General features: G+C 33.7%; 1 protein-coding gene across 2 annotated transcripts in view; it reads left to right on the plus strand.

Annotated features, from left to right (window-relative positions):
- Positions 1 to 7,477: 7,477 nt before the first annotated feature.
- The window catches only part of LOC150095170 (uncharacterized), a 55,783-nt gene continuing 51,035 nt past the window's right edge, over positions 7,478 to 12,225 (plus strand). The window contains exon 1 of one of the 2 annotated variants that reach the window (XM_090411504.1): positions 7,478 to 7,604. In XM_090411504.1, the coding sequence (XP_090267630.1) occupies positions 7,547 to 7,604 (58 nt within the window). In that variant the 5' untranslated portion in view covers positions 7,478 to 7,546. Of the gene's footprint in view, positions 7,605 to 8,947; positions 9,065 to 12,225 lie in introns of those variants that run through there. The other variant, XM_090411505.1, reaches the window with a different exon arrangement.

Raw genomic sequence — 12,225 nt, forward strand, 5'->3', positions numbered from 1 at the left:
AGTTACTGCAATTTGTTCATACAGTGCAGGTATCATATTGTGTTGTGGTGTTTTGTGTCCAGTAAAGTAAAGTAAAATAATTGTTGAGCCACAAAATCTTTGAAATTTTCTTTCTTCAAGAAAATAGCATGAGACAAAACTCTTCACATAGCTCTAAAAGGATGGAAACCTATTATTATTTTAGAAGTACATACATTGTGATGTAGTTATCCAGGACCATTTTTGAAAAGTTATGCAGACAGTGGTTTGATATCCTCACCTACTTACAAAGAAGAGTAGACTATGAGTTTGACCTCGTAGACTGTTATATTCTCAAATGCCAAGATGGTGAACTAATGGTCGATTATACGGGAGATGGTGGAAGTACCGTTTACTCTATTAGTTGTGACATACTTTCACCAAAAAATATGACATCGATAATCATTTACTATTTTTGGAAACTCAATTATCTGCTATTCATATCATGGGAAGAATTATCGAAACCCATTTAAATTCATTGATGATTAAATTAGACCTTCAAGACGTTATTCAATTCGATAAAGATTCTGTATTTTGGAACATTTACGAACACTATATAAAGATACTTATGTATATCTGGTGACAAAAAAATACATGGAAAGTATAGGGAGGCAAGGTGTTAATCTAGGTTAAAACCATATCATACGTATGGAGCTGTGCTTCTCATGCTGTCGTATCTTAAGACTCTTTTGCATGACTAGCTATTTTGATGTAATGCAATCAAGAAACATTGAGTAATGAACATTTTCTTTATTTAACACATTGGAAAATGTTAAGAGTGTAAACTACATCTGAAATATTTCAAAGTAATTAAAAGTTGGAAATTTTTTTGTGAATATACTTGTAAATAATATTTCAACCAAATTAAATGAACAAACGTTTTGTGTTGTTGATGTGTTTTCCACAGTGAACGTTTTACTCAGTTATTCTTTTTAGAAGTTGATATATAAAACCATAACTTCATACTTTAACCTTCCTACTGCCCGAGGTGCATGAAATAGCCATCCCCAGAATTTTTCATGGATCAAAACTTCATCTGTTTTGTACCTTTTATCAAGTATTTACCCTCGACTTCCGTTAATCCCTTAATGGCAATTTTAGAGCCATTAGCAGATTAACTGTGGTGGAGCAACTTTTGTGTCACTTCACTTTGCCTGTACTGTGTTATTTGGAATTTCCTTTACTGTATTAGTATATTCATCTTTTTTTTGCTGCACAATTTATTTATTGTGTCCCTTTTTATATGCAAAAATAAAAACGAATTTGACATCTGCCAAAATTAATAATCAATACTGAAATGACCACAGATCAGCCTTTGCAATGAATATGTTGTAGTAATAGTAAATGTCTTTTACTTTACTGAAAATATAGATGTTTTTGCGAATTTTCAAATGTTTGTTTGCATTTAAAATATTTTCTCAAATAATTATATTTTAAAAAACATTTAGTGAAATAAATATGATATTTTGCTTTCTTTCTTTACAAAGTACCTTTATATATATCATCACATTTCAATTTTAGGAACGAATTTTTTTATGAACAATAAATGATTATAAAGTGCATTACTCTGTTTCCAATTGTGTCTTTTTTAGTATCAAAAATTTATATCCAATGGTATTTTATCAGAGACTCCTTGCCTTCCTCTTTTGCTTAAAATTGAACACATTATTATTTTTTTTTTTTGTAGGATGCATATTACTGTAATAGCCACTGCTTAACCACTGTAGATATGTTGAAAATATAACAGGAAGAATATCCTCTATTAAATAATTCAAAATTTATGCGCATTTTTAAGTTTTTTTACTGTAACTCACCCCCCTCCCCTCTCCTGAAACTTAGTTACATAACTGCTTTATATTTCTACTGGTTTGAAAGCTTTCAGGCAGTATTCAAAATCTATTATTTCAGTTTACCGTTTTGACAAAAGAAATAAAGCAATAATATTGTTGGATATCGAAGCTTCTAATCTGTACTCTTTCTTTCTTCTGAAATCAGCTGTTCAGCATTCTGCTGAAATTATTCTAAGGTTTAGAAATGCTATGCTATATTTTCAATATGTAAAACTGTTTATGCATACCACACAAAAGAAAGTTCAGTTGTGTTATTTTTGTTTCTTTCTTTTTTAAAAAAAAAATCTAAATATTACTACTTCTACTGCTGCTGATTGCTATTTCTGAAATACATCTTAGAAATGCTGGAAAATAATCCTCTTAGCTGGAGGAAAAGCAAAAAGTATTAGATTACTCTTATTGCTTTTGAGAAACACAAGAGAGAAAGTTTCCCAGAAGTCACATTAAATTTCCTCAAACAAGAATGCCTTGTTTCGTTTTCGTTCAGATATCCTAACACAGTAAAACTGACATTTCTTTTAGAGGCTGTTGCAGTATTTATGCCAAAAATTATTTCTTTATTTATAATGTCAGTTTCACTTTTAGTATCAAAAAAATTCTATATTATTTGATACAATTATCTTGAAAAAAGGATTTGGATTTTTTTAAGAGAAAAGGCATATATCTGTTACATAATCATTTATTTTTTGGGTTGGGAGGGGTTAGACATATTCAATCTGCAGGCAATTGTTACAAATGTGAATCACTTAGGGAATATGCTCATGCCGTTTAGTGTGAAAAAGTAGCCAAAGTTTAACTACTTGAACAATGCTACGTATCTAAACTAGAAGAAAATGTCGTTATATCTGCAGATGTTAGAACTCTCATATAAATATTTTTTTCTGGCATGAATTCTCTATGAGCTGTAATGTAATCAATTTACAGATTTTTGCACTCTTGTATTGACAAAAGAAATATGTGCAGTAATTTCTTCTTTCTACTACAAGAAAAAAGCAGATAATAACAGAAGAAAAATATGTAGCATTTTTTTTTCATTGGGTGAATTTACAATGTTCTTTTTTCGTGTTTTGAAATGAAAGTGCAAATGATTATTTTCTTACCATTTTTGCCAATAGAAATAATTTGAACTATAATTATACGAGTGACATTTTACCATTTATCTCCCACAGGAGAAAAGAAATAAGGCAATAATATTGTTCAATCTGTCGAACTTTATTGTAGCGCAAATTTTTGTTATCAAACTTTGCTGATTTTTAATTAAAAAAAATATTCGTGCTACTTTGAAATTTTCTAATCTATGGCACACTTCTATGAAAATATAATAGACAAAGTTTCGGCAAACTGTATTTTTATTTACAAAAACAAATCTTATAATAGGCATATTTGAAATCTGAGAATTATTCTTCGAAATATGATTTTGAACAAAGATAACATAATCAAGAACGTCGGCAGCAGTTTTTTTTAATAATATTTCAAATAGTTATCAAGGAAAATGTTCCTTGAAAAACAAAACAAGGAAAATAGTCTGTAATGTAAGCGATTAGACAAAATTAGCACAAAAACATTAAACATTGGTTCTCCAATGTAATGCAATATTTAAGTGAAGAAAGTAGGCAAGGATTTATATGTTGTCCTGGAAGTATATACTGTACAATAAAAATAGAAAATAAAAATAATTTCTATATTTTTTGTCTCTCTAATATAAATAAGACTTCAGTTACCCAGCATAAAACAAGAAAATGCATTACTCTTTACATAGAGAACTGAGACTCAGCTTCGTAAGTATCCCCCACACAAATGAATTTGTTTAAGTGTTCTTCTCTACAGCACGAAGGATTATTGCACATTCTAAAGGACAGAAGAGCAAATTGCATTTCTTCTCCATGTTCTTTCAACATATTGAATCGCATCCAGATTTAGCTGGAAGTATACATACGTCCTGGCCGGTTGGAGGGTTAATGCAATTCTGTTTAGTTATTGTAAAAAAAAATTTAACATTTCTTTAGGAAAAAGTAATGAACTTTTAAGATCTCGAAAATGACAACTGTATGAGGATCATAAGTTTAAAATTCAGTGACAAAGAAATCTTTAGGCAGAATCATTAACAGAGATCATAATACATCATAACACAAGAAAACATAAATGTAAAAAAAAAAAAAAATATATATATATATATATATATATATATATATATATATATCAGCACTGTGAAATTATAGGAATAGGGGGGAAATTGGGGAAAACTGATATTCTGTATTTAATTATTTCAGAAAAAGGTCTAATGCAACATTTTCAAGAAAAAAATAACAAAAGAAAATAAAATTCCAACTACAGAAGCAGCTTTGAAGCACAAGAAATCGAAGGTAAAATTAATAGCCAGAATGGACAATATTTTCATCGCCACAGTTTTGCAAGCAAAAGCAGTTTCTGTATGCCAATGAAGGAGACATAAAAAGGAGATTTTGAAAAGCATATTTTGAACTTTTATGAGAAATATCTCTTATTGAGAAATGTGGGGAAGCAGGCTCAAAGCCGCAGAGAAGTTTTCATGAATGCAATGAAATCGGGATTTTGAGCTTCAATGGTCCCATGTTGATGAATCTTCAGAATTTGTTAATTCCTTATCTCTAAACTTCCAAAAAATAAGCTTTTGAAATAGACATTCTCTTTCCTGAGGTTTTGGTTAAAGAAATACTACTGCAAGATTTAAAAGTAAAATAGAGTATGAAATATTTTTATCTTCGACATTAATGTTGCATTATGTTTTCAAGAAATATGGTAATCCTACTTTCAGACACTTATTACAATTAAGACATTAAACTTAACAGTTTAACTTAATTTCTGTTTAGTTATGAACAAGCATTCAGATTGGAAAAAAATATATAGAAGTTTATCAAAGCCCGGATCGAGTGATGCTAATTTTCGGGTTGCAGTATTCCAAATGATGAAAATAATATCGATGTGAATGTCAAAACTTTGAAAATCTGATGAATTTCTTGCTTGCAGTGATCAACAGCGCCAGTTGAAAGACCAAATATTGTTCATCTCTCTGATGAACAATGCTTGGTCTGCTGATCATATCTGACTTTTATCTAAAATCACTAAACGTCTCCTTCAAATAAAAGTGAATTCATGTGTGAATTGCTCCGATTTCTATGAACTGATAAAAATGACACAATTTTTTTTAAAGAAATTACATTCCTCTGAAAATATGAATGGTACATTAAAATGGATAAATATTTAATTAAAGGTAAACATTTTATTTTTCTTTACAATTTTTTTAATGGTCGACATTGATGTCACATATTATTATCAAGAAAAATGGTAAGCCTACTTTCAGACACTTGTTAAGTTAAGTCTTAATTTCTGTTTAGTTATGAATGTAAAAAATAATTTATCAGTGCGAATTACCACGGCGTAGTGCAATCTGTCACACTACAGATTGTGAAATTAACAGAAGAGGATAGCGGTGACTTTACTTTACTTCTAATTTTGATTGTCTCATTTCCTTTTAGTCAGCACTTACTAATGCAAAAGATAAATATGACAGTTCTAAAGGGGAAAAAAAGCATCTATTTTTGAAGTCGCAGTGAATTGACGTGCAATTTTTTCGATTTTGCTAACTTATTCTGGTTAGAATTTGTAATAAAGTTAACATTTAATTAGAAAAAAGTAAGGAACTTTTTAAGATCTTAATTGCTGCAGACACACAAATGAATAAACTCTTCCCGGATGACATCACTAAGTAGAGAACATCCACAACGGTAGGAAAACATCGCCTTGAGCCACAGTGCAAATGCTGCAATAAGGAAATTGACAGAAACCTACAAGGAACAAGAATCAACTGCATTTTCCTTTATTTACTGCAATTAGTTCACTCAGGCTACAGATCGTCTTGTGTGTTGTGCTGTAATGTACTGTTTTGTGTATCCCGTAAGGTAAAAAAAAAAAAGAATGAGCGACCCCAAAATCCTTTGAAAATTTTATTTCTTCAGGAAAATAGCAAAACAGACAAATCTTGTGAAATATTTCTAGGTAGTTACGTGTTTGAATTTTTCATTGTGAATATACTTGTAAATAATATTTCAGTGAACTAGATGTGTATTTGTAAACTTAAATGAACAAATTAAGATGTCGTTGATGCGATCTCCATATTTAAGAATATTTATTCTGCTTAGAATTTGTAATAAAGTTAATATTTAATTAGAAAGGTAATGAAGTTTTTAAGGTCTTAAATATTACATACAAGCAGTAAAACTAAGATTCCAGTAATTAATTATTTTAGAAATGTGAACATTAGAGAAAAAAACGTGTGTGTGTGTGTGTGTGTGTGTGTGTGTGTGTGTGTGTGTGATGAGGGGTGAGGGGATACCACTTTTAGAAAATGTGAACATGAAAGAAAAAAACGTGTGTGTGTGTGTGTTTGATGGGGGGTGACATTACTGATATTCAGCAGTTAATTATTTTAGAAAATGTCTAACTACAATCTATTGACAAGAAAATGTAAAAGAAAAAAAATGTGTTTTTGTGTGTTTCTGGGACACCACTGATAGCCAGTAATTCATTACTTTATTATCCTTTTCTTATCTTGATAAGATAAGTTAATAATCATGAATGCTTATCTTATCTTGATCTTGATCTGGTTTAAAGTGCCCCTACTCTCAAGACATCAGAATTGTGCTCATAGTTTTATACTTGTTAAATCTTGAAACTCCTAGTGATTTTGTCCTACAACGTTTGTAGGACAAAATCAGTAGGAGTGATTCAACCACTCCTTTAGTGTTCAAAGATTAATTATTGCTAAACAGATCACCCAAATAAAGGGAGTCCTTCAGAGAATAACGGAACTAAGGAATTGTCATTTGATGCAAGTCTATTCACGTTTTGCTATTTATGAAAGGTTATAAGCACCACTGCAAACGATAGATTGATAACTGAGAGTGATATTGATTTGTCGTCCAATATCGAGGTTTCACTTACGCTGACTACTCATGAGAAAACGTATGTACTTTGTTTATGTTGTATTTTTCATCTCTTAAATGAGAAAGCACGCAATTTACAGACAAGAAATACTATTGTTGTTGCTGGTGAATGTAGAAATTGGGGTTGTGTGGTTTCGGGAATTAAGTAGCGGACACAGTAAACTCTGTGTAGTGAGTGATAGAGTACCGTGCCTTTTCGCGATGAATCCGTAAACTCCTTGGAGGTGTCACGTAATAATAATAATAATAATAATAATAATAATAATAATAATAATAATCATCATCATCATCATTTTCACCCAATTCTGGGAAAATATTTTTCCCAGGTTATTTATCTAGGAATAAAACCTGGAGTTAAGGGTATTTGAAGAACTTTCGGTCTTCTTTTATTACTTCTTAATGTAGGTTTCCTATAAAATATTCTGATAATGCTTCAATATTATTATTGGTATTTGAAAAACGTGTGGTCACCTGAGTTATTACTCTGCTGTTGGCTTTTGTGTACAAGAATAATCGCATTAAATACCCTTTCGAAATACCCGTTTCTATATAGATCTAGAAATCATTATCGCTAAATTCATATGAAAATAATGCAATATTAAAGTCTATCTTGTTTCTTGTAGATCAGGAAATGGAAGTGAATATAGCCCGGTGTCATTTCACGGATCAGAACATCTCTATCATAACTGCTATACGATGAATTCTCTGTGGGGATTTCCTGATGTGCCGCCTGTTACTGTTACCAGAAATTTCGGTAAGTAATCACAGTGTGAGTTTCATTAATCAAGGAAGCGAAATTAATTTAACAGTTGCACGTTGTGATTAATTGATATTTACGAAAGAGTTCTATATGGATTTCTGTCAAATGTCTTTGAAAAATCTATCAAGATCACTGAATAGCCATTTCCTTTATCAACTCCTTTGTCACTTTATTACAAAGAGTAAAGAAATTATTAAGCAAGACCTCACCTTCCCTAAATCATATTGTCCCATATAGAGTATGATAGCTCTTTCCACACGGCCCTGCTGTCATTCACCAATGTCTTCAATACTCTATATGGATATTGTAACTGGAGCAACCAGTTACTCCAGTTACAATGTGCAAGTAACTGGAGTAACTGGTTGCCTCTAATTTTCTAGAGACAAACACAGTAATTTTCTGTCTTAAAGCCTTCTTTATGCAAGGACAATGTTGCTCTTTTTCTGCTAAGTTGGTACCTTCCCGGTACTGAAGCATAAATGAAAAGTATATTGGTCATAGCTGCTAATAATTTCCTTGCACATTCTCTTAATTCAGGGACCGATATATCATTTATTCCCATCAATGTTCACATTGAGGTTTCCAATATTTTAAGCACCTCTATATCTTTAACTCTATTCTCTCATCAGACTGTGTCACATCTAGCATTTCAACATGACAATCCAGATGATACGCCTATGCAAAATGCTGTCTCAGGAATTTAAATTTTTGTTTTGCTTTTGTTACCTCTGTTAAACTGTGAATGAAATTATTATGTATATTTTGTCCTTCATTCACATTTAACATAACCTATCGTATATTAAGCATGACTTGTTTAAAAATTATTTGTTAATCCCTTGCTTAAGAATTATTATTCATGTATTATTCCTGAATTTCATCAGCTATTATTTGATTAAATAATTTTAATGTATATTTTACTATTGGAAGGACCCAGTGATAAATATCATTTATCTTATTTACTTTATTCCTTCAATAATATTATGAGAAATTATATGTATATAATTTAATGTGCCTTATATATATACTGTAACATATATTTTATTATTATTAATTGTAAATGAAATGAAAGAGAAAATTAAGTAACTGTAATATTTTATTAATGTCTTTCATTACTCAATGTAAAGGTATAGCCTTATGTAACATTAACGCGAATGTTTACGTTTTGTTCGTTGCCATGGAGAGAGAAATAAAATGGAACGCGCGTGGTAGACCGTGAGCTTCGATAACGAGGAGAGAAAAGAGATATATGAGTAGTAATTAGATAGAGAAAATGGGGAGGTTTTTGAGTGGAAAAATGGCGGCTCGCGTGTTAGTGTTTTGTGTCGTGTGTTATTGATGGTGAATTGTGTATTTGACTGATAAGTTTTCAGAGATTTATGCTTATATTCATTAGTAATATCAGTTATTTGCTTGCCGCAATAAACAGGCATTTTACATTTTATTTCCCATACAAGGTAAGTCAACTGACTTCGCAAAGGCGATACGCTAGGCCTACTGCCATTAGTGTCGTTGTTGTATTTTAACATCTTGTTGCTAGTTGACGCGCCTATGCTTGATATTGCTGGTAGTCCTTTGCGGCTGCGGGATATTTTACAAAAACTTCTGCTGGCAGGTCTTTAGACCTGCGGGATATTTTATTAACGCACATACGCAACTAAATCGATATGAGCGTGCCTGACCTGGACGTATTTGCTGATCTGCTCGAAAGAGAGCCAGCTCTTGAACTCATTGATAAACTACAAAAGAAGTTCAAGTTGACATGGCCTACTAGCATGATTGACCCCGACACTATTATTGAGTCACTCGATAAAAAGCTAGCACTCAGTTTTATTAAAAAGCTCCTCAAAAAGTTTGAACGGGATTGGCCCGGCTACTTAAATTTGTATTCCTCACCTGAAGTTGAAGTTGAGGAAAATGAAGACTCCCCACAAGTGGAGGAAAAACTCAATCTAGTTGTCTCTACCTCTAATCCTTCTGATCAAGAAGAAACTCACGCACGTAAGAAGAGAAAAATTCTTGCTGCTGAATCAACAAATGTTGTTGGTATGGAAGAGGATGTTCCCATTTCAGATCCCTCTGTTTCCCACAATGAAAAGGTGCCACCGATTATCCTAAGGGAAAAGCAGAGATGGACAACACTCAGAACCATCATGGCAAATTCACAAATTCATTACACGTCTGCTAAAAATGCAGACGAGGGAATACGAATTCAGCCCACCACGGTGGCTGACTATAGAAACCTTACAAAGGAACTGGATACTAGAGGAACCCAATATCACACATTTTCACTTGCCTCTGAAAAAAATCTGAAAGTAGTCTTACGAGGAGTCTCTGAGGATATTGACACAGATGAAATAGTTACTGACCTTAACCTACAGGAACTACCACCCATAAAGGTCACTAGAATGTTTAGATCAAATAAGACACCTATGCCTTTAGTCTTAGTAGAAATTCATAACATCTACAAAGACATTTATAATTTAAAATCAATCTGTGGACTCAAAATCACCACAGAACCATTGAGAAAGAAATCATCTTCTGGGCAGTGCCACCGGTGCCAAAAATTTGGCCATGCCCAGAAGCTATGCAAAGCTCAGTTCAGATGCGTAAAATGTGGCGAGAATCACCCCACAAACACCTGCGCCAAGCCAAAAACCACCCCGGCTAAGTGCGCTAATTGTGGGGGTCCCCACCCTGCTAATTATAGAGGGTGTATGCATCATCCCAAAAACAGATGGAATGATCCCAGTCATCAATCTACCTCGTCATCTAATGCGAGAGTTCCTGAAGCTCAGGCTACTCAGTTCTCCAAGAGTGAGAACATGACAACTGGTGCTCGCCCATCATTAACTGAGCCCCTTAAGAAAACGAATCTTCAACATCAAGTAAGAACATATGCTGATGTGGCCCGCTCCAAACAGATAGTACAAACCCAGAACCGGAATACTCCACACTCAAATCTATCAGCTGTTATCACCTCTTCTCTTGCAAACATGCTCCAGGATTTCAGCAACTCAAATCCATCCTTAAGTGTCACAAAAAGATTCCTACAGCAAACCCAATCCATATTATCTGCACTCTCTGATGCATAGGAAAAAAATCGTCCCAAACTCTCTTAGGATTATCGGTTGGAATGCCAACGGTATAAAAAACAAACTATTAGAAATCCAGGAATTTAATAATAGATACAACCCAGATATACTGCTAATTAATGAAACTCACCTGAGGCCTGCTGACACCCTGAAAATCAGAGGGTATCAGATTTACAGAAACGACAGGCTTGGGTATAGAGGTGGAGGTACAGCCACTCTTATCAAAAGCTATATCAATCATCACTCAATAACCAACCCTACTACCACCAACCTCGAAATCACAGGAATCAATGTTCTCACAAACTCAATTGGGAACCTCAAAATTTTTTCTGCTTACAACCCTCCATTAAAGACATTATTGACCTCAGATCTGGATGCCATCCTTGGAGTAAAAGGACCGATCATCATCGCTGGAGACCTCAATGCAAAGCATCCTGCTTGGAACAGTAAATCCACTAACAAAAATGGTCGTATCCTTTCTAGCTACACAGGATTAAACCATGCTGTTGTGGCTGGACCTACCGAACCAACTCATCTCAGTACATCTGGCACTGCTGACATCTTGGATATAGCCATCCTGCAAGACATTAAACTACAGTACAGCCTTACATCACTAAACGAGCTGTCGTCGGATCACAACCCAATTCTACTGCAATTGGGAGAACAAGAATGCCTGTCTCCTCCTCATTCAGGCATATCGTGGGAGAGATTGTCTAAAGCACTTCGGGATCAAATAGGACCCGTCCCACACATATGCACACCAGAAGATGTGGATTCTGCAGTGACTAGCCTCACCCAACAGATTAAGTCCGCTATAATGGTTGCAACCTTCCAGAAACCTGTTCCCAAGCCTGATCGTTTGCCTGAGGACATTATGGACCTGATCAGAGAGAAGAACAGAGCTAGGAAGAGATTTCGTAACACTCGCGCTCCTCAGGATAAGACAGTGCTTAATAGATTGAATGGAGCAGTAAGAGATGCACTTAAAACGCATAGAAACGAAGTTTGGGATAAAAAGTTAGCCTCTATCTCACCTATTGATCACTCTATCTGGGGCCTACTGAGAAACATCAAAAACAAAAACAGATCCCTCCCCCCTATAATCTCAAACCAGGGCCTAATCCACACAGATGCAGATAAGGCAGAAGCCATACTTAAAAATCTTGAGGATCAGTGCAAACCATCTTATAACAACATTGATTTCAATCATCTGTATAAAATCCACAGACAGGTTAGACATGCACTAAACCTCCCGGATACCAGTGCTGATCATATTGCACCCGCATCACCTGTTGAATTATATGATATTATTAAAAAACTTAAGAACAATAAAGCTCCTGGACCAGACAGCATCTCAAACAGGGTGATCAAGCTGCTGCCTCGAAAAGCTATAGTGCATCTGACCAGTATAATAAATGCAATCTTAAGACTTCACTATTTTCCTTCCACCTGGAAACTGGCTGATGTGATTCCTATACATAAGCCAGGCAAAGACCCACACTTACCGCAGAATTATCGTCCAA

The sequence above is a fragment of the Typopeltis vanoorti genome, chromosome 21, assembly GCF_054136105.1.
Source record: "Typopeltis vanoorti isolate ZY-2024b chromosome 21, IOZ_Tvanoo_1.0, whole genome shotgun sequence".
Classification (NCBI taxonomy): Eukaryota; Metazoa; Arthropoda; class Arachnida; order Uropygi; family Thelyphonidae; genus Typopeltis; species Typopeltis vanoorti.